Raw genomic sequence first — 23,224 nt, 5'->3', positions numbered from 1 at the left:
AAATTATATAGGCTAAATTAATGAAATCTCTGTGTAAAAGTGTAAGTGTAAGTTTTTTAAATGTATCTATTTTTAATAAATGGTTTCAAACGTAAGTGCTTGTCTTTAAAACACTCTGTTTTCTCTTTGAATGTTTGAAATAATTAATAATGTTTATATTTTTTTCTCCTTTACAAACCATACATGAGCATTACAAGGTACATAAAATATACAATCACCTATTTCTGCTAACACGATACTCTGCACGCGCTTGGTCAAGCTGCACAGGAATAATGTGGATCAAGTTCAAGTTCATAAGTGGCCCACAAGACTACAATCATATTGCGCCCCCCACTGACAACCCTTTTGACAATTCTCCGACAAATGAAGGCATACATGTTGCAAGAGCATAATTGGTTTCAAACGAAATGGGAACTGCACGCAGACACTTTTACTATAAAAATAACTCAGGGCAAAAGATATCTCCACATAAAATTTGGGGACGTGTCCACATTCACTGACGTGCTTTATTGATTAAGCATTTCCTATTGTTATCAGACGCATGGTGGGAAATAATCATCCTGCAAACGTGAACGTATCTCGACAGCGTGAAAATCCCATCATGCAATATCAATCGATGCCCTGCAATTTTATCACACACGCGCGTAAAACGTCTTTCCACGGTTTCCTCTCCCGTAGTTGTAAAACGGCATCGCGCACGAGATCCATTTTTATTTATTTATTTATTTGATTTACACAAAATATATCTGTGAATGACACAAGATAACCTACCGAGCATTAAAAACACGGTGTTTAAAACAGCAGCTGTGGGGAATTTGTGGCATTGAAACTATATTCCCTTTAGGTTACGCACACGAGGTCCCTGCGCTGTGGACAAGTGGGTATGTAAACACACTTCCCTGTGACCAAACCAGCCCAAACCTCTGTAAATAAATTCTAACAACAGAAAGAAGAGTGTGAGTTGTTGTAGTGGAAGAGCTTTAGCCTTCATACTACACCTGAAAACTTATCAGCGAATGACAGCAGTAGCAGGCTGCCTTCATATAGGCTAGCCAAAGGTCTCTGGCCATAAAGCCCATGCATGCCCTTTAATGGCGAAAGAAACCTTGAAGGCTGCGTTATACAACACGTTAACCAACACAAGTTGAAGCTCTCTGTCACGTTGTTTCGAAACTTCCACAAGAGAATCCCATAATAAATTTAAAATAACCTGTAGTCTTGTCTGTGTTTGCGTTTTGTAATTTCACCCAGGAGAGCGGTGGGTCCGGTTCATGGCCGTACCCTACCTAGCCTATTTAAATTCCCTAAGGAAGTTGCACTACATGACAAAAACAAGAGGTGGCTCGTTGAGAGGGACAAGCGGCTAAATTAAGTCAAAATGCGATTCATCTACACTTACGCGAAAACTCCCGTTTGCTCAAGTGCTGGGGTTTGCCTTGCTTGCGGCGAGACATGTTGGTTCAGTGGCGGCTTTTCAGCTGAGTTCACATTGGGAAATCCGTTCCTACAAGGTAGACTCCAAATGAAATATCTTCATTGATGCGTCTGACATCCAAATAGGAAGGGAAAGAAAAAATTGAACGGCAGATCATACGGAGGCTGAGGCGTAGCGCGCTGCGGGCTGTGCGGACCTCCTCATGACTTTTTCGCAAAGAGAGAGAGTGAAGGGGGTACGGCGAAGCCCCCCAGAGCTGCAAGTTCAAGTGCGGACGTGACGTTCCTGCGAACTTGAACGTCAGGAGATGGACGGACTGAGACATACAAAACGTGGGCAGGGCGAAGCCGGCCAGTGGGAGGGGGACAAGCCATAATAAAAACCAATGGACAGTCATTATGGACTACCTATGGAAGGGGGGGGGGGGGGGGGGGCATCGAAGACACCAATGGACAGAGGAGATCAAGGAGGCTGGGCTAAGAGTGAGAGAGAGACAGAGGCGAGAGAGAGAGAGAGAGTGTGTGTTATCCAAGGAAGTACTGTAAAGGAGCAATAGATAGCGCGTGAAGAAGGGATGTGGGGAAGGATAAACCCAGCTTTGCTGTCTATTCATATTTATTAGAGTTTATTTTGAGGCTGAGATGAATATGCAGTGATTATGTAAATTAGCAGTGTAGACTGCATCTTACAGGAGGCTGTTTCTTTTTTTTTTTCTGTTTATTGTAGTTATTAGACTACCTAAAGTGCATTTGCCACGATAGGAGGAGACGATGTCATTTTCCATGTTTATTTTCCACTTTCTTTCTTGTTAAATTTGTTTCATTTGTGAAGTTTAAGCTTTCTATAAGAGACCAATGAGGAAGAGCTGTTTATACTGTTTCTTCGTTTTCTTTATACTTGCTTAGGTTGTTGTCCAACTGCTGGAGAGGGTTATAACCTGCTACATGCAAAAGTGAGATAAGAAGATCAAATTAATATTAATTTAATGATAAAATGATCCGGCTGTGGGCACATCGGGCTACTAAATAGAAGGAGGAAAGAAGGAAGAAGACGAGAAAAAAAAACAAAGCCTACAAAAAAAAATAATTATTACTTACTTATGTGGCCTACATTTAGAATCCAACGTCTTTTGATTTATAGGCTACATAATTTGATACGTTTAAACAGCGTGTTAAAGGTGTTAAATAAATTATCTATGCGTGAACAATGCACCAGAGTCTATATTAAAAAACTATGAAGTGAAACTGATTTGTTTTCTCCGTTTATCTCAATGTTTTCATCTGACAGGTTGTCTAAATGACAAATAAGCAGAAACCGAGGACAACAGGCTAGAGGCACAAACATAAAAGCCTCAAATTCACATTTTATGTCCATATTGGGATTCAGAAAAGACAGAAAGTTACTGTATCGTAATATTCTGTTATAACGTTGTGATAATATAGAATATCTAGCCTGTTTAGCGTCTCTGTTGAGCTTTCGATACCGTTGTGTTGTGATGTTATAGCATTTACTGTAGGCCTACAGGAGCACAGACAGTAAAGTCGTTTAAATAACATGCAACCAGACAAATAATTAGGTAAGAATGAATTAATAATTATAAAATAATAATAATTATGACAAAAACATTTTGAACAATTTTGATTCATAGCTGCAATTCTCCCGCTTACTGGATTACGTTTTCGGCATAATGTTTATATTTTATATCAAAGCTAAATGTTTCCACCGTTCAGGGACACAATGAGGATTAACGCATCAGTGAAGTGTGGCTGCACTTTAAACCGCAGGCTAATAATTGCTGTGTGAGGGGACATCAAAGCATTATCCAGCTGAAACAATGAATGTCAAATGAAGCCAACCTAAAGCCTAGTTCTATTTACTGTCTCACCTGGGCCCTGTTGTTATATTTATATGATTTACAGATATGTCGAAAATAACCTACGCAAAGGGATTGTTTTCCTCTTCTGTTTGGTTGCATATCACGAATATATTAAATCAAGGTATAACAGCTTGAGTCTGAGCCAAATTAGTCACATTTGCGTCATCAAAACTGTCTCTCTAACTTATTACAGATGTGGGCCCATGAACAACAACCAGGAGAGATAATTCATATAAGCTAGGTTTCATGGTGAGAAAAATAGCCTACCTGTAAGTGCGTTGCCTGATTGCTGGCGTTCAAACAGACTCGACAGTGGTTTTGAGTATTTTTAAGCGTGACTTTTAGTCATTTTGTTGGTGGCATTGTAGCCCCATAATTGATCAGGCTCAACAACTGTACCCAAGCCCTCGCTCACATCACATCTTAATACGTTGGCGCCATCTAGTGTTTCACCTCGAGATTGACTATAAATACAAATGATGACGCAAGTTATCGTTTAATCATTTGTTTTAGGTGCGGTTTTTCCATTTTACCTTTGCCTTTTCTGTAGGTATTATTGTTTTATTACAAGGTACAATGTAGATTTATTCATAATTTTACAATACAGGCTTGTAGGCTAAAACGAGATGAATTTTGTACTGTAAGATTGTATAATTGCCTTTTAGCCTATGTATTATTCCTTTATCACTTATTATCATGGACGAGGCACACTAACCCATCTGCCTGCTTGGACAACACTTTGGGTCAACTCTGCTTTTAAATGTGCTTTATAGATAGTGACTTGAATTGACTACTTAAATGGACTACTCTGTAACACAATATATTTTTAAAGAGGTAGCCTACATACAAATATTTTCAAATCTTAAAACTATTTTTGCAACAATATATTTATAATGTATTTTATTTTACACTGTTTTATTATCATAAACTAGTTTTTCTTGCTTACTATCATATATACAGCCTATATAGTTTAATAATAGCTATTATATATGTAGGCTATTAGCCTATAACTCACTGTCACAAAATATCACGATCACACATTTAATATGGGCCACTCACGGTTTGCTGTCAGTAAAGTATTACATAACCTCGTGCTCTTCCTTTATGAGCACGTAGCGCCACCTTGAGGCCAAGACACGGGAATGTTGGAGGAGCTGGGCTGGGCAGCGGACTTGCGGGAGCAGCAGCAGCTCCGTTCATAAATCCTCTACATCGGATGCTGATTGTCCGTATAGCACCTGGTGAGTGGCACGTATGTTCTCCTGTTTATATTTATAAGAGGCCGACCCTGTTGTCTCCTGCTGCTGTCTCAGCGCTGAGGATGGAGACTGTGAAATGAGCGTCGCTGTGTGTGTGTGTGTGTGTGTGTGAGAGAGAGAGAGACAAACCTATAGCCTATGTCGTCCATAATGGGAGAGCCCTAGCTGCACATTAGCAGACAGCCTCCATAACCTTATTTACAATAACACGTGATGGCTGTTATTGAAAATCTGTCTAAATTAGCCAATTTAGAGCGCACGTAAAGGAAGAGCTATCGTTAAGGATCAATGCGCTTCAGATGACTAATCGGTAATAAATATCCACACTGTCGCAGTCACACTATAGCTATACATTTATGTACATTATTATGTGCATGGTCTTTGTATAACATTAGATATTTGAACTGAATATTCCCCTATAGCATGGTGTCCTTAGTAAATGGCTCCATGATAAACGCTGGACTGAGACACGGCCTAACTGTGCTAATTTTCTGGCTCTGTCATTGGCCGACTATAACCCATCGGTTACTGCCGCTTGCAAGCACACTTGATGTGTTGTCATTTGCAGTTGAGATTTATATCTGAGGGTGGATGGAGCCGTGTGTGGTCAAGCGTCTAAAAGGGAAATCTGGGCCACAAGAAGCCAGGCTTGTGAAAGGGTTAACTCTTCCGTGGAGAGAGAGGGGGCTGTCGGGTCCCGCTGGGATTGAGATGATGCACAAACAGGAGTCCCAGATATGACAAAGTGTGCGTAATTAAATGCCTCAAAATCACCTATGGCTACAGCGTGAGTCAGCAAGGCCTGTGTGCTGATGATGCTCCTGCAGAGGGAGGACCGGCTGATTGTCTCAGTGAAAAGAGCCGTTGTGCTGTTTTATGGGCATGGGGATCCTGACAACTGCATGGGAATCATATGAGAGCGTCATGGGGACCAGAGATGTAGGTTTTAAAAGACAAAAACATCATTCAAATTAAAAAGGGCTTTATTTGCATGGGAAACAGTAGTTTACATTGCTAAAGCAAATGTGAAATAAAAACACAAAAGTGCATAAACAGAATAATCATGATTTTGCGGTTAGAAATATGCAGATAAGAAAACAATAAAGTAAAATAAACTAGACTTGCAGTTAAAAAATACAAATACAAATAAGTGAGAACTACATAAAGTGTGTTTGTGTGAATGCCTGCCTGTACTGTGTGTCTAGGTCACTCACCATCCCTCAGGTTGTGGCATGTTGCTACTTATTGGACAGCAAAATTTTAATTGTGAGAGCTCATTTAGCTCTTTGAACTCTGAGATTACAGAGTTGAACTTGCTAAACTAAATGTTCCTTATTTCATTAAATATTTAACATTGTAGGAGAAAGTGCACCTCAGTGACCAAATTTTTTTCTTTTGGTTGCCATGATGTTTTTTGTTATCTGTGGTCACGGAGCCTTTACTTGGTTAGGAACTCTTGTGCTCTCTTAATTTTCTTTTAACGTTTGCCTGACTTCCTGCCTCTTTCTGGCCTGTTTGTGCTAATATGTGTGTGTGCATGCTCTCTATGACTTATCATCAAATGAAATAAGCTGTTCTGATACACATGTATCACTATCTCTGTCTTTCTGGATGCCAATCTCAGGTATTACCCTCAGTCATTCTCACTCCCACCTTCTCTTTGTAAAAACTCCTCCTCTCTTTTTTTCCAGTGTTGTGGTGCCGGATTTGGTGACCTCGGGACTCTGCTGAGCAATTCACTTTGGGAGTTTAGTAGGATGCCTGGATTTCTGTAAACTGTTAGTGGATTTTTACACTCACAGCTCATCTTTCATGTTGCATGCTACAGTACGTTGAGAGATAGGCATGGCATTGTCCTTGGGTCATACTTGAAATAGCTACAGTGCGTGTTACAGACCCAAACATGCACTCATGTACACAGATGTTCATGTCATTTTTCCTCTGTAATTGTATGAAGTAGCATGCTTCATGCACGCCTGTTAGCACTGTAAGAACACATAATATCTTTTTATTGATCCAAGTATGACTCATAGATTGATAGATAGATAGATAGATGCAGTCTAACTCTTACTGTTTTCAGTGTCAAAGGTGAGCTAGTGAGGCAGAGATGAGTCTGACTTCCTGGTTCCTGGTGAGCGGCGGGGGGACGCGTCACCGTCTCCCCAGGGAAATGATCTTTGTGGGGAGGGACGACTGTGAGCTCATGCTCCAGGTACAGCACTGTAACTCCTCCAGATTCACACTCTGAGCTGTCATTCTTCATCTGGTTGGATTATTATCTGAAGCACAGAGATTAGCGTGGATTACAGTGATTGACTGGATTTTGTGTGATTTAGTCCCGCAGTGTGGACAAACAGCATGCCGTCATCAACTATGAGCCGAATAGAGACGAACATAAAGTTAAAGACCTGGGCAGCCTAAATGGGGTGAGTGTTTATTTATCCACTGTTCTGTGTCTCTCTCTACTTACTGCTTATAAAAGAAACAACCTCTAAGGGACAGACTGTGGATAGATCTCTTTTTTTAATGTGTTTTGCTGCTTGATACTTTACTTGGATGTTTGAGCTTCACTTTGTAGAATGATGTCTGCTGAAAGGTGAAAGCTATTCTGTGCTCACCTTAATTCTCGTGTGTGTACCAGCGCGATTTATGACATCACAACTAGTCTAGTCCCGTATTCAGTTCACACAAGTGTGATGTGAAAACATCCAGCGCATATATACTGGAGACTTCTTGTGTCCAGTAACTTCAGACATATTAAATTATTTGCATATAAACAGATTCTGTGTATTTCAATGAAGAACAGGTTGCAGATGTAGTTTTAGCCATTTTTAATTAGTTACCTGAACCTTTATGTGGAAAAATTATATCAGGCTCGAATGATTATTGTAAGAAGGGTATATTTTATTTGTCTTAAAACATGTCTAGAGAGGATTTTGAAATAAATTTTCTGCTGAAGTTCATGATTCAGCATCTCTAAACTAAAGAAGATTTTGTTAGTGTTGTCATCAACTAGCACCAAGCTTTCAGCACTGCTGAGTTTTAGTACGAGTCAATTATACTTTGATGAGTATTAACATATTTTTCTAGAAAATCTTTTCTGTTTTACAAAAATGGACAAACAAGTTAAATTACATTATAGGTAATGCTGTCACAGCACAAACAGATAAGACTTGTGCCAAAATACAGTGTAAATATAAAATTATCAAATATCTGCTTCCGGAAAAAGTGAACTAAACACGGATTCTCACCAAGCATTTGAGTATTAGGTTTTATGGACACAATTCAATAATTACATGAACACTACTGAGTGTCAGTACTCTAATCCCTAATCTTAACCCCGTTGTTCTAAATCACACTCTGTATTTGTTTGCAGACATTTGTCAATGATGTCAGAATCCAGGAGCAAATCTATGTCACGCTGAAAATGAATGACAAATTAAGGTTTGGATATGATATCCTTTCAATATGGTCTTGCATACCTGTCAAACCCAGTGACACGCAGCACAAGGTCAGTGTACATGGACAACACTGTAACTTTATATGTTCTTGAATAGCTGTGAATGCTCATTGCGTTCTGCCTGCTGCATTATTGATAAGGCTATCAGTGCATGTTTCTCACCCCTGCAAAGAGTTCGTTGTCTTTTACCTTAACCTGCCTCACATACCAACCTGTTCACTGTGGTTCGAGGGGAGATGCATATTCCAGAGGAGGCCCTTAAGGTTAGACTGTATGTGAGAAAGTAGCCAGAGTTCATTATGTAATTGGACATATTAGGTATGCCTGCTCAAAACAGCAAAGCCAGAAAGCTCTTGTATTATTTCATCAGTGTGTAAAAAAGCCTGAGAGAGGTGGATTTTAGTCAAAGAGAGAGAAGACTTCTGCTGAACTGGGCAAAAAACTACTTTTCAGGATTGATGAAACTGCTTTTTCATCACAGCAAACTGCCCAGGTATCTGTAGAAAGGATAGTATTTCATCTTAATAATGAAGATGAAAGTTCAGCAGTAATATTCACAGTGTCTCTCAAATTATATATTTTTGCTGAGATAAAAAAAGGATAGAAAATGTATAGTCTGGAGTTATGCACTATAAATGTGTTAGACATGTTTGTTTTCAAAGTTTTTCAAATAAAATCTAGCTGCCCTTCTATAGATTTAGCAGCATTTGACATGTTTTGCCTCCGTGTCTCTAAACTCTCACTGCTCATCTCATCTGTCAGCATGAGAAGTTCAGCAGCCAGCTTCAGCTGACCCAGAAGAAACCTCCAGACGGTGAATCATCTAAATCTGAGGGGAAACCTTCTGAGGCTGCAGCAGCACAAGTGTGCGAAGGGGCCGCCAAGCCCCCGGAGGCCAGCAGGGTGGACGATAAGACGACAGGTGAGATGCAGCATGCAGGAGACAACACTGCATGAGCATGGCACTGACAGAGATCTCAATCTTCAGGTACCACTTTCACACATTTACAGGGTAACATATTTGTGGTTAGTTATGTTCAAAAGTATTTTAGAGCTGAAACGGTAGATTTATTTGGCAACAATTTTGAATAATTTATGAATCAAAATGCCAAACTTGCTGATGTTTGAGTTTTGGTTTGTTGGTCACACAGTAAGAGCTAATCTTGGGTTTTGGGAAATTGTGATTGGTATTTTTCACAATTTTATAGACTAAACAAACCCAGTAGCTTCCACTGGGTCTGCACCCATCTACCTAAACTCCATAATACAAGTTTATTTTCCTTCTCGGCCACTACGCTCCTCCAACGAATGCCGCCTGGCTCTGCCATTCCTATACACAAAGCAATCTCAGTCACCAGCTGTTCTCATCTGTGACACCACGATGGTGGAACGAGCTACCACATGCCATCAGAGCAGGGGGCGTCCCTCTCTAACTTCAAGAAGCTCTTGAAAACTCATCTCTTCCAAGGACACTTTCTCTTAAAACACCTCTAACTTCTAACCTCTAACATGCATTTCCTGTGCTCTTCCATCCCTTTACAAATATCTTGTATTGATTGCACTTTTTGTTAACTCACTTCTTTCCCTAGGTATTTACCCCATTGATGCGATATGTGCTGTTAGCTCTTACTAGTACTTATTAGTGCTCTTACTAGTATGTATTGTCAGTTGTAGTTCTCGTGCTGTATTTGATGTTTTGTTGATGATTGTATGTTGTTCATCAAATGTAAGCCACTTTGGATAAAAGCGTCTGCCAAATGAGTAAATGTAATGTAAATAATTGGTAAGTCAGTTAGTCTATTAATACGGGAACAAACTAACAAGCTAGCAACAGGGTGATTCACATACCCCGTAGTCACTCCTCCATTCAGCGTTTATTAGCAGTATATAAACAAGCGTTATATTATTTTACATTTAACACACTATATTGTCCTTGTAAGCAAATATAAGGATATTTTAAAAGTGTTTATCATTGTCTTTGTCCAGTAGTAGTTATAAAACGAAGACCTAAAACGAAGAAGTTTGAAAAACGCTGCCAACCCCGTTTTTTGTCTTGAAACTCCAGGTAGCGTTTTAGTGTATGTCGCCGTATTTACTTTGCGACCATTTCCATCTGTTTTCTGCGGCCACAGTCGCTTTTAACTCCCATGTTACATTCAACAGTCCCAGGTCGTTATTGGTCCATGCAAAAAAAAATCTGGTGTGGTTCTTCATCTGTATTACTTAATTATTTCGCCAAATTTTCTGTAACTATAGAATAGACCATCTGCTTCATGTTTACACCAGCACGTACATGCCCAGTGTACGTGAACGGCCACTAGATGTGCGTTTTCAGTCGTTTTAATATAGTTGGAGATCAACTCTGATACGCAGCTAAAATGCTGCTGTGGACGGAGATCGTATTCATTTTAAAAGAGTAGTGTAAATGGGGCATGGGCTGTTTAAGATGTCTTAGTTGTGGTAAATTCAGCCGTGCCATTTCTTTGTAAGACCAATCTCCATGTTGTTTTTGCCAGGGGACCTAGCAGTGTTGCACAGAGGCACGCCCCTCTATGGCCAGCCCGCCTGGTGGGGAGATGGAGATGCTGATGACCAGCAACCAGGGAGACCTGAGGAAAAGAGCTCAGATCGGAAGCAAGAAAAAGTTGAAACGGGTATTTACAATGCTGCAAAAATATTTTTTTATTTGATCTCATGATGTAGCTGAGGCAGTAACAAACAGGGATGTCATGATACCAGAAATTAAGTAGTAGATGCCGATACCAGTCTCAATAGCAATTTGATACCACAGTAAAAAAAACAAAAACAAAACAGTAAAGCTCATGTACCTCAACATACACTGTTTAAATAAAAACATTTGAAGATGACAAAAAACAAGTAACCGCTGTGAAAGCTGATGAAAGTTGATTTGATGTCAATATATTCATAAATGAGCAAGCTGCTGAAATTACAACCTTATACTGTGCATTTTTAATTATTAAATGAATTACTTAATTTTCTTAACTTTTCTTTACAAACTCACAGGTGTGAAATGTTTAAGGGTGGTCACTATCTATATTGGCAGTGGTTTGAGATTTTTTTGTTCAAAAACAAAACATTTATTAATGATTGAAATGGATCGTATTGCACTTTTGAGACGGTCCCTGACTCCGCCTACAGTGACAGACATGTCGGACAGACATCTAGCTGTTAGCGCTGCAAACTGCATAGTCATGTTTGGTGATTTTTCAGGTGATCAAAACTGTGAAAATCTAAATTAGCTTTGCAACTGTGATAAATCAAGGTTTTACACAGAGCAATTGAAGGTAACAAAACTAACTTCACCCCGGTTTTCAAACTCTTTTCTGTTGGATGTTTTTATACAGTCTAAGATTGGATAAATCAAGGCGGAGCTTTCACCTCAGCTGTACTTTGCTATCTTTCACGTGTTGGGTCCCGGGTACCTTTGGTACTAAGCAAAACGAGCACCGACATGTTTTCAGAATTTTGATATCGATTTGGTACGTATCCAGTACGTATCAGTTCTTGTGACATCCCTAGTAACTAATGTGGTTTGTGCTATTTGTATTACTAAAATTGGCTGTTAGTAGTTTTAAATTTGTTCACTTTTTATAAATATATTAGTGCTTAACTTATATTTAGTAGACTTTGTGGTTGCTTAAATTTTGACAGACAGCAAGAAAAGCACAGAGGCCCCAAAGTCTACTTCCAATCAGGAGCCTAGCTACTTCGAGATCCCAACCAAGGATACTCCATCAACAGGTAAAGTGAGTGGTGAAGCCCCCTCACAAGAGCAAGAGGCTGGTGCGTCTTCTGGTGCAGAGCCCACCCATGGCCATGCCTCCTTCACCATTGAGTTTGACCCTGGGGCTACAGGTAAAGCGACCGTCAAAGATCGAGTGGCAAAGGTGGGACCGGAGACCAGGCCACGTCCTAAAAGGGCTGTCGGAGAGGAGCTGAGTCCACTTCAGACAGCCATGGTAGCAGCGGAGGTCAAAGTTGCCGACTGGCTGGCTCAGAATGAGCTGCCGTTGGCTCTGAAAGACACTGTAGCAGAGGATGACGGGGAAAGTGTGAAGAGTGATGTGCCTGTACAACTGAAGAGTCTTAAAGGTGTGTGTGTGTACAGCCATTTGTGCAGCATGTATGCATTCCTTGCAGCTTAATTTAGCCTAATCCTCCCTTCAACCCCCTTTGTCTCTTTCTTTATTTTCATTCTGACCCATTACCTTCTTCTCTATTCCTCTCCTCCTCTCCTTTGCCAGGCAGTAAACATGAGGACGGTACTCAGAGTGACTCAGAGAACGCACTTGGAGAGCAACGCAGGGCTGCAACAATGGAAGAACACTCATGGGGACTTTGGGGCGGTGCAGGGATGAAGATCAGAGAGGGTCGTGCTAACGTACCAGAGGGGCTCTTTGCAGAGGAGGACAGTCCCGCTCGTCGTCGCAAGTCTTCGACTTCCAAAGTAGCAAGTGGATTCGTTGAGAGGCGACGTGGCTCTGCACCACATCAGCAGAGTGGCCGTGATGAGTGCTATCACCACAGGGATGATTATAGTGACAGAGGGACCTATACCATTGAGCTGGAGAATGGAGATCAGGAAGAGGAAGAGGCTAGGAAAATGATTGACAAGGTGGGGAAGAAGAAACTTATAATAAAGCCCCTTTTCTATATTGAGTCAGCGTCTGATTATAACATAAAAGAATAATTGTAAAACATTATGTGTGTTTGTGGAATATGTGTATGCTTGTTCACTTACATGTTGCAGGTGTTTGGTGTGGATGAGCAGCAGGCTGTGTGTGTGTCCAGAGTGGGGGTAGCTGACCAAAGAGAGAGGTTTACCTCCCAGAGGTCTGGTACCGGAGACAGAGGAAAGCCTGGACGCATGGAGACAGAGGTGCAAAAACTGAAAGCTTTTATAGTCAGAAAACCCCCCACCCACCCAAACAGCAGTCCAACTTGTGTCATTTTGTCACTTCAAAACAATAAGAAGCTACTGCTACTCTCTTTATAAATACTATAAATGTTTTCATATGTATCTTTCTTTCTCCAGGTACTACCTGAGGAATTGATGGTTGGTGGTCCTCGCTGGGTCTCACAGTGGGCTACTCTAGCTGCCAGTCACATTAGGACAGACCCTGAGGGGTCAGGAGGGGAAAGTCACATCATGGTCACAGAGGACAGAGGTACTTCTCAACTGAACAGAAAAGGCACAAAGATTTTGGTCCGAAGTTCATAGTCTAGACTGGATTTGATTTTTTGAATTTCAAGAGATGAATCCTTCTATCATAAGGTGAAATTACCTAGTGGGGGGGAAATATAGCCTAACTATGGAAATCTTGCGATGCAATATGTCATGATAGGACCTCGTCAGAGTACTCTTTTTCTGGGGTTCAGGTAAATATTGTAGTGACTTCAGGATTTTGGTCATTTAAAGCGAAACTTTGGTATGTAACTTTTCCTGAACAAAGTCCAATGTTATCACAAGAGAAAATTACAGGGTACAGGTGAAAAACAAACAGTATAACAGCAGCAAGTTTAGAGAAGAGTCAGAAAGGCAGTCAAACTGACTCTGTAGTCACTCCAAGTTCGCTAACATCAGCTAAAATTAGCTACCAGAAGCTAGGTATAGCAGCAAAACCTCCAAGTGTATTGAACTGAGCAAGGGTGTGTATTTCTCACTATGAATTTAACTTTTCATTTGTAGGGGGAAGATTGTATAGTATGGCTTTAAGCCATGCTGTGAGTAAAGGAACAAATTCATGTAGGGCTAACTGTACTGTACACACATTTTTCAGTACTATAAAAATGACAGACTGCCTGACAATTCATTAAGTATGAAGAACATAATAACATCTCATGGTTCATTTGATAAAAAGAGAATGGTGGAATTGAAACCACAGCACCAGTGAATCAATTCTACCAGCATACAACCCACCACTGAAATGTAATAAACATGTTTTAAGTTTTTCTCTCCTTTCAGTTGAAATAAGTGAGTCCAGCCACTCAGCCTCAGAGCGTAAGAGGAGAACTCTACCCCAGCTGCCTGGTGAGGAGCTCATTCTAGGTAGGAGGACCCCAGGCTCAGGCCTACGTACAGATATGGGAGAGAAACAGGACACAGAGCTACAGGAGAAGGAGAACCAGGGGGAGAAAATTGCCAGGGGAAAGAATCGGCCTGGTCATGGCACTGGAGGTGTGGGCAGTCATGGCGGTAGCCCCAGCCGCTCTTCACCCGCCAAGTCACAGGACAGTGGTGGCGGAAGATCAGGCCAGTCAGGTGTGTTGACTAAGCTCCCCCCTCGTCCGCTGACCAGTGGGGAGAAAAGAATGGAGGAGGCACGGAGGAGGAAAAAGGAAGAAGAGAAGTCTAGGGAAAGTAGTGGGAAACCATTGCTGAGGCAGGAGAGTTTTACTGTGGAGAAACCGAGCTCCAACGTGCCCATTGAGCTCATACCTCGCATCGATGGTCTCACACACAGCAGAACTCAGAGCAGGGAGTCTGGCATTGACAGCACCACACTGCAGAAAGACTCAGAAGCTGTGGCAGCCTTTTTAGAGACGACCATATCAGACCAAGGTGATCCACCAAGTCAGTCCATTGAGGGCTCCATGTCACCAGAGTCAGATGTGGATACGACCAGCACAGTAAGCCAGGCTGATGGAGCGAGAAAAGTAGTCCAGAAACGTCGGACTCTTGCAGGACAGCTGAAGGAGAGAACAGTAGTTTGCTCATCCAGCAAAGGCCCCGCTGCAGCCCGAGAGACCCAGGAAAGGAGGGTCAAAACCAGGGCATCTGGTCCTCCACAGCCCAGCCGCCCCTGGACTTCCCAGGACCTCACTGATGATGATGTAAACTCCAACTCACTCCTCTCTGACTCCCAGCCCACCTCTACACAGGAATCTAGAAGTTCACATGCCAGAGTCCAGACTGGGTGCCCAACAGTGGGGGCTAGCACTAAGTCTAGTCGGGCTAAAATCACCCAGGCCCCAGCTACTTCTGCAGCCAGTAAAACCACCAGTGTTACCAAGCCCAGGCCCACCAGGGCATCCCTGCTGCGGCGAGCCCGGCTGGGGGACTCATCAGACACCGAACCTGCGGATTTTGACCGGATGTCAGTAGCCTCCGAGGCCTCCACTGCTAGTTCCACATCCAGGACGGGCTTGGCAAGAAGGGGGATGTCCAGGATAGAGGCTCTGGCACAGCCAAGGAGGCCGAGGGTGGGCTCACCGTCAGCCCAAAGTGACTCAGAGGCCACTGTGACAAGGAGTAGAGGTCTGGGGGCCCGAAGTGCTGCAGGTGATTATGCCATCAGACAAGGACCGAGAGGGTCTAATGTGACTTCATTGTCGGGACCCAGAGCTAGGGCTAACAGCGCCTCCAAGCTGCCTGACAAGAATAAAGGCACCGCCTCCTATGGACATGCCACACCTGGGTGTAAGTAGTTCTGTTAATATTATAAAATCATCTGTAATTACCAGCCTATAAAACTAGCTACTCCTTAAGGCTACATTAATTAATATTTTCATATAAACAGTGGGCCAAATTATTATGTATTAGGAGTCACTCGTAGTGACGAATCCACAGAAAATTATCACCTGACTACACCCACTGTACGCTACCTGCCCAGCACCAAACAGCAGACAGACAGGGTTAGCGACTACCTGGTAAACATCATGCTGCATTAAGAAGCTAAAAAGCCAGATATTGTTCTCAGTAGTTGGTGGAAACCAAAACAGAGTGAATTGGACTCGTCAGCTTGCCAGAAACACTCAAAATGTATGCTAACATTGCTCAGTGTCTGCTGGATGTGGAAATAAGCAGCTGTTTGGTAAAACGTTTGCCATGAATGTTGTGTTTACAGCTTGTTGCACTTCTCCCAAGTGGCCAAAAATGTCTAGTAATTAGCACAATTCAAGCACAATTTAAACTTAACATGCCATTCTTTCCTAATATTAGCTGGCACTCGGTGGCGCCGCGTCCCTGTGGAGTATGCCTCCACCTCAGAGGACGAGTATGGCTCAAACCGCCACATATCCAAACAGGGCCACACACGGCCATTCCCTTCAACTCGGGTAGCCCAGCTAGGAGGTTCAGCCCCAGCAACTCCTAATCCTGCAGGCCTTGCTACCGTGAAGCAGCACTCCAGGGAACAGGACGAGTATATGAGAGACTGGACAGCACACAGTGAGGAAATAGCCAGGTACGTAGGTGCGAGGTACTCCAGCTCCGTTTGAAAGCAGCAATGAGTCATGATAACAGTATTCAAACATTCTGCTCCTGCTTACAGGTTCAGTATGCAGAGTTCTTGTATGAAGTATATGAAATAAATATCACAAAATAAAACAGGACAAAATGGTTTGATATATATCAGATGGTGATTTCATATTTGTGTTTGTTCATCAGGATTAGCCAAGACCTAGCCAAAGACCTTGCCATGCTTGCCAGAGAAATTCATGATGTAGCAGGAGAGATCGACTCAGTCAGCCCTGCAGCTACTGACCCTGGCACTCTGGTAGTCAACACATTATAAAACAACCACAACACAACTTGCTGCGAGATTCAAAACCACAAAATATCAGGATTTTCATGTATTTGCTTCTACCCAGATTCAACCTGCAGTTAATGAAATTCAGCTTCTTAATAAAGTCAAATGATGTACAATTGGCACAAATAGGATGTGATGAATTAACATTTCTTTTGTGCGCATTTTAATTCTGTTTTAGTTGGAGGAGCGTGTATTTGATGAGAGCTTGGATATGGGCGGTCCTTCTACAGAGCACGGTAGCATCATGGGAACCAATGGGCGGTCTGTGGAGCTTCGACCCCGAGGCTCCAGTGGACAGAGCTCCCGCTCGATCCGCAGACAGACATGGAATAGAGATGATGTCAGTCCCAGTTTCAGTATTAAACAATACTCCTTAAAGCCATTCCGCACACCATGAATGTTGTCTCAATGTTGATGTTTGTCTCAATCAAGTCTTTATTTCAAGTACTAGTCAAGTACGTAGAAACACTGTGAAATGAAATGGAACTGAAGGTTTGCCACTAGAGGGCGCTTCCTACATACCAACTAGAGTCACCTCTCATAAGACAAACGGCTTCTTATTGGACCCAAAGCTACTGGCTAAACTAATGAGAAAGACTGTTTTAGTAAATGTGTAAATGCATAAATAGTCATGACTGTACTTTGAAAAGATTGTTAGCTTCTATAGTTTTTCTTAACAATTGCACCATCTGCATTCATTGTATTCCACTGTTAAAGAAATGTGACATTGATGTGTTTATTTCCATCCTCAATCAGGCGGTGCTAGACAGCTTACTGCTAGCATCTGTGACTCAACTCTCCACAAGGATACGTCAGTCTGTTGACAAAACAACTTGCAAAATCAGGTGAGCATCATGTTACTGAACAGGAAGACGTTCCATAAAAGAATATGCTGTGGTTGTAATTTGTTGTGAATGTAATACTATACTGAGAAAAGGGCAAATGCAGGATAGAAATGTCAAAATAGGAACATATTATAAAGTGTGTTAAGATTTCTGTCGGATCTAGGCCGTCCAATACAATTTGAGTGGCACATCACAAAGGTTTACACTGACAACCAGCTACATATCTTTCTCATTATTATACCATGCATAATGACAACTCATTCCTACAACAGTCAACTAATACTTCTGTCGAGAGCTATATAAAAAATATTTTTTATGTATTTTACTTTCATCTATTTTTGCACCAACTTGGCCTCCAGGATCCTCTTCAAGGATAAAGAACAAAAATGGGAAGAGATTGAGAACAAACTGCAGGCAGAGCATGACTCCTTACTACTCAAGAGCTCCAATAAGGTGATGAACCTGTCCACTTCTAACACTTGGTCTCTTTTATGTGCTGAAGCCTTGTGAAGTAAACAAGACAGCCATATTTTTAGCCACGCTAGCAGCAGGGCTCTTGGGATGGCAATGTTGGTTGGCCCGCCTTTTGTCTAGACTGAAATTTCGCAGCTATTGGATTTGATGAAATTGGGTTCAGACATTCATGTTTCCCTCAGGATGAAGTTCACTTTGGTGATCCCTTAAACTTTCCTGTAGCGCCAGCAGGTCCAAATGTCACATTCTTCAGTACATGCAAAACAAATGACATCACCCTCAACTGTTTGTGTTTATTGCTAATTAGCAAATGTTACAATGATAACACACTAACTAAGATAGTTCCTAGTAAACATTTTACCTGCTAAACATCAACATGGTAGAATGCCAGCGTTAGCATTTAACTCAAATGCAAAGCTGTGCTTGAGTACAGGCTAGCTGCTAGCATGGCTGTAGACTCTTTTAGTGTTGTTTCAAAATGTTTGAGGTGAGGACTTCAGTACAGTCTCAAAATATTTAGTTTGAAATAAACGTGAAAAACACTTTTTAAAAGTTATGGCTGAATGATCATGTGGTATATCCATGGCTTGCAATAGCTCTAAACAACCCTGGTCACAGAAAAAAAGTAAATGAGTGTCTGTGTGGATGTGCATGTGTGTGATTATTTTATCTACATAACTTTAAAAGTATTATATAATTATTATTATTTAACTACGTATAATCTGCTGAAGGGTGTGGAAGAACACCAAGACTGTCAACATGATGTGGACAGCTAACTTTCTCAAAACTAAATCTGCACAATCATCATTTTTGTGTAAAGAAGTGCATGCAAGTGCGTGAGGCATTTTAATACAGACAAACGAATTTCAGGGTAGTCTAATCAGCATAATGTTTGGTTTTTGGCATTCATTTGGCATAAATTAATACAAGAAGAAAGAGACTGAACAGCAGTTTGATATGGCTACAGTAATGAAATATTTTGCCTAAGAATTTGTTTATGTTAGTAATCCATTAGCTTTTCATTGTGAGGGATTAATCCCATACAGTATTAAATCCACTCCCTGCCTTTCTCTGTAGGCATACAAACCACACAATATCTGATTACCTACTGAAGCAATCATATTGAGTGCTGACAGTATTACAGCTGTCTGGGGGATCAAATTAAAAATGCACATACCAGTTAGATTACAATGCAAATTCCTATTTTGGAGTGCAGAGCACACCAAATATGGCTGTTTTGATGGAGAAGAAAGACTTACGAGCTGTTGCTGCGGGTGCAAAAAGTCATAGTCCACAAAACTAAATTGTGGTCATAAATTCTGCCTTTAAACCAGTGTGGCCTCGTGTGAACCCCTGAAAAGATGTCCATCCACCACACCGTCACAGGGCTCATAAAGCATTACTGAGTGTACACGGAATGGTTCCAGACTTATTCCTGCAGCAACGAAGAGATGAATTGAGCTGATTTATTTGGTGTATGAACTTTCACTTACTTAATCATCCTGAACCAGTCCTATTTTTTATTTATGTTCTCTTTACAGGAGATATCAACCATTATTCAAGACTTAAAAAGAGTGGAAAGACAACTTCTTGGTATGTATGTGATGCCCCTCTTTAGTGAACTAGGAACATAAAATTACAACCGTGTGTAATTTGTAGTGTTTGGAACTGTGTTACATTTATGAAAACCCATTTCAAATGTTTGTTCCGCGCTAATCCTACAGTAATCGACATTATGGTGGACCCAGACGGCACCCTGGATGCTCTGTCCAATCTGGGCATGACCAGCCCTCTGACTGACCAGAAGATCAGCCCTGGGCCGCAGCAGGGGGTGTCGGTGTTGCACCCTGGAGCTGATTCTTCCTCCACCACACTCTCTTCCGCCAGGCCTGAAGGACTGGCCACTGAACCTTGTGGACTCTCAGATCATGGACCGGTGACAGGGCAAGACCCACGGCCCGAACAGACCTCTAGATCCTACAACTGATACACCAAGGACATAATTCATAATGCAGAAAGTGCTGTGAGGTTAGAAGATTTTATGTAAGTATTTGGTTTCAGATGAAGGAGGAAAGATAGGAGGAGAATGATGCCTATTCCGTGGGAAAGCCTGACTGCCTGACTGCCCTAACTGTCACTCAGACTCAATCGTGATAGGACTTTGTAAAAGTCAAACACTACCAAATAGCAGCTTTTGGGGTGTCAGATATACAATATGAAAAACATTTCAGTATTTATTGGTGGGTTTATGAAGAAGCTGTGACATAATATACATTAATCCTTCTGCATTACAGCTCATTCTTACTATCCATTATCCTTAATAACAAAAAAGAACAGATGTAAAAGATGAGAGGGTGAGAGTTTTTAAATCAGAGCTTTTACAAAAAGTAAAATTCAGTCTTGCTCAGTAATTACAAGCTTTGAAATCTTTGTGTTCCAATCATAAGCTTGTCAGTCAGTTGACTTAAGGCCAATGTAGAAACCCAAACTAGAATAATTTTAAAATGAATATATTGTTGGCCTGCTGCAGTTGCAATCCCCAAACGTGTCTCAGTAATGATTTTCCATCAGAAAAGGCCACGTTGCTTATTGTCTTGGAAAAGAACTGGGTATGTACAGTATGTACCAGTGTAAATGTTTATTATAGCTAAATGAAAAACTCCCATCCATGCCTTTTTTCTTGTGGCAATGTCATTTGAAACCAGTGTATCAAAGATAGACCATGGGTTTTAATATAAACTATAAAATCAAATGTAGCTCCCAGAAAGGTTTTCCTCTTCCAAATGTATTTTGTCACAAGTGCCCTGGATCAAACAATCATTACAGTTGGCGATAAGAGGTGTTACAGTGTTTTAGAAAGCTGATATATGTTAATATTCATCTCTGAGGGACCAGGACCTGACGTGCCCCATGACGCTCCTTTATCATGTTGATGTCCTTGACCAAATACAAAGCAGGGTGAATGCCAGTTGCCTGTAGATGAATGCTTTGTCAAATTATTTTCTGATCACAAACGAAATGTTGTGTTTGAACCAGCATTGACAGGGGCTACCTCCACGTCCTGCAGATAGCGATGCAATGGAAGGATGGAGACTGTAATGACTGTAGGTTTCCAATGTCTTGCCTCATACCAATGTTTACACATGAATGTAACCTGATCAGAGCTGTTTAAACATTTCAGCCAAACTTTAATAAAAGATTAATAATTGCATTTTGCCGTTAATTCTGTTTGAGCATTTGGGTAATTTTTGTTTGGATGTTTTGTATGAAGTTTTTTTTTTGTAATGATGTTAGGTTATATGTCGACCTTAAAAATACCTGTGCATTGTTTGTCTTATTTCCAATAAAATGCATGATAATTATGAGATATTTTGTTTTTTCTTTAAACATTAATTTCAATGCAGTGCATGTTCACAGTGTTGAAATGATTTACAGGGGTACTTGTACTGTACTTTAGTATTTCCATTTTATGCCACTTTTTACTTCTATTCCACTACATGTATTGTACTTTTTGCTGCACTACATTTATATGACAGAGTTTGCAGATTAACATTTTACATGCAAATCATAAATATAAAGCAGCATAGCTTAACCTTAATCCTAACTATAGTTAAAATAAGCTTCAGTTGCACCCTCTACAACATTAAAATGCTGCTGACATGTTAAAGCGTCAATAATAACTGAAACACTGAAAGGAGTCATTCTGCATTATTAGCACTTTTTATCAGTTTATTAGTATTATTTGTTGATTTTATTTGATGTAATTTTACGTGAAGCAACTATATTATTTCGATAATGATGAAGGTTCAAATGACGGTGTAATGTGAAAGCTGGAGTGATGAACACACTCCACATTCCACAGAGAATTATCACCGACTCTGTAGTTCCCACCGTCTCTCAGCTTGTTGTTTTACCAGGAGCTAAAAAAAAGAGTGAATATACTTATTGTAGGAGCCATACTGCCTGTTTTCCTCCAAGCCACAGGGGGCATGATATTGTGTTGTGTGGTAAGGCCGATGCTGGCCTCAGCATATTTAAGGTGTGGTTAATTGAAGAGGAGCAAACAGTTTTTAATTGTGCTCGGATTATTGTGTTCTGATTATGTTGTTTATTCTACTTTATATTACGTATTATTTATTGTAAGTGGACTGCAAACTTTACGGAAAAGACTGGACATCATTTTTCGGGTACACGTTAAGAACAATAAATCAATTAACTACCTGTAGTGGCTAAATATAGGGCATAGTCACTACACTTACATTTGCCATTGAATTGCTTGTAACAAAGTATTTTCACATTTTAGTATTGGTATTGTGGTATACATCAACTTTTAAGGACACCGAGACCATTTTACACGCCTTCATCTCATCACGCCTGGATTATTGCAACAGCCTTTTTACCAGTTTAACCCAAAAATCTATTGATCGACTCCAGACTGTCCAGAACCCAGCTGCCAGGCTTTTAACCAGAACAAAGAAATATACTCCTATTTTAGCTTCATTACACTGGCTCCCAGTATGTTTTAGAATTGACTTTAAAACTGTATTGATCACTTTTAAAGCTCTTCATGGCCTCTCCACTTGTTATATTTCTGAACTTTTAGTCCCATACACACCAGCACGTACCTTGAGATCCTCGGGCAGAGGTCTGTTGTCTGTTCCAGAGTCTCGACTGAAAACTAAAGGGGACAGAGCGTTTGCTGTCAGGGCCCCGAGGCTCTGGAACAGCCTGCCCGAGGAAATCAGGTCGGCTGAGTCAGTGAACTCTTAAGTCCCTTCTTAAAACATACTTTTATAGGAGAGCCTTTCCCGATCTTATTTGACTTTATTTTATCCCTTTTATTTTATTGTATTTTACTAATTTTATATTAATTTTTCATGCTCTTATCTTGTTTTTTTTTTGTATTATTCTTTACACTTGTTAAAGCACTTTGTAACTTGTTTTTGAAAAGTGCTCTAGAAATAAGGATTATTATTATTACATACGAATTTGATTGCTTCTTCTACCACTGATTTTTTAAAATTCTATATTAAAAAGGGAAAAGGTCCATGTCAGATAATAATAATAATAATAATAATAATCCTTATTTGTAGAGCACTTTTCAAAAACAAGTTACAAAGTGCTTTAATGCAGTATTTGCCATCTGCTGAGACCCGATGACCAGGATTTCTGTTTTGTCTGAGTTCAGCTGGAGGAAATTATTTGACATCCATTTTTTAACTTCACAAAGGCAGTTGTTAAGTGAACTCAGCATTCCAGGGTCTGTGGATCTGACGGGCAAGTATATTTGTGTGTCATCAGCATAAATATGAAAAGAAATGCC

At 40.8% G+C, this 23,224-nt stretch overlaps 2 protein-coding genes across 2 annotated transcripts in view; one reads left to right on the top strand and one right to left on the bottom strand.

Annotated features, from left to right (window-relative positions):
- The window catches only part of bcl11ab (BAF chromatin remodeling complex subunit BCL11A b), a 35,506-nt gene extending 33,774 nt beyond the window's left edge, over window positions 1-1,732 (bottom strand). Inside the window, exon 1 of the mRNA XM_038714222.1 lies at window positions 1,400-1,732. Within this exon, the coding sequence (XP_038570150.1) occupies window positions 1,400-1,454 (55 nt within the window). The 5' untranslated portion in view covers window positions 1,455-1,732. The remainder of the gene's footprint in view (window positions 1-1,399) is intronic.
- Window positions 1,733-4,443: 2,711 nt separating this feature from the next.
- On the top strand, window positions 4,444-21,266 carry cep170ab (centrosomal protein 170Ab). Its single transcript, XM_038714221.1, has 20 exons — window positions 4,444-4,552; window positions 6,262-6,348; window positions 6,651-6,782; window positions 6,907-6,996; window positions 7,947-8,025; window positions 8,235-8,293; window positions 8,793-8,952; window positions 10,547-10,684; window positions 11,703-12,143; window positions 12,296-12,666; window positions 12,802-12,930; window positions 13,087-13,219; window positions 14,017-15,471; window positions 15,994-16,237; window positions 16,441-16,549; window positions 16,761-16,922; window positions 17,339-17,427; window positions 17,787-17,880; window positions 19,443-19,494; window positions 19,626-21,266. Exons 3-20 carry the CDS (start codon window positions 6,678-6,680, stop codon window positions 19,886-19,888), a joined length of 4,173 nt encoding a protein of 1,390 aa, XP_038570149.1. The 5' UTR covers window positions 4,444-4,552; window positions 6,262-6,348; window positions 6,651-6,677; the 3' UTR covers window positions 19,889-21,266.
- The last annotated feature ends 1,958 nt before the right edge of the window (window positions 21,267-23,224 follow it).

This window comes from Micropterus salmoides, unplaced genomic scaffold (genome assembly GCF_014851395.1).
Source record: "Micropterus salmoides isolate LMB-PRFRI ecotype aquatic unplaced genomic scaffold, ASM1485139v1 Ms_hic_scaffold_12, whole genome shotgun sequence".
Classification (NCBI taxonomy): Eukaryota; Metazoa; Chordata; class Actinopteri; order Centrarchiformes; family Centrarchidae; genus Micropterus; species Micropterus salmoides.
The sequence above is the reverse complement of the archived record's forward strand: the minus strand, read 5'-3'. Positions and strand labels throughout refer to the sequence as shown.

Bases quoted from the DNA above. Each gene is read 5' to 3' on its own strand.
- cep170ab (XM_038714221.1), top strand. From the start codon at position 6,678: ATGAGTCTGACTTCCTGGTTCCTGGTGAGCGGCGGGGGGACGCGTCAC. The intron at 12,931-13,086 runs GTGCAAAAACTG...TTCTTTCTCCAG, and splicing joins CTGGACGCATGGAGACAGAG to GTACTACCTGAGGAATTGAT. The intron at 13,220-14,016 runs GTACTTCTCAAC...CTCTCCTTTCAG, and splicing joins CATGGTCACAGAGGACAGAG to TTGAAATAAGTGAGTCCAGC.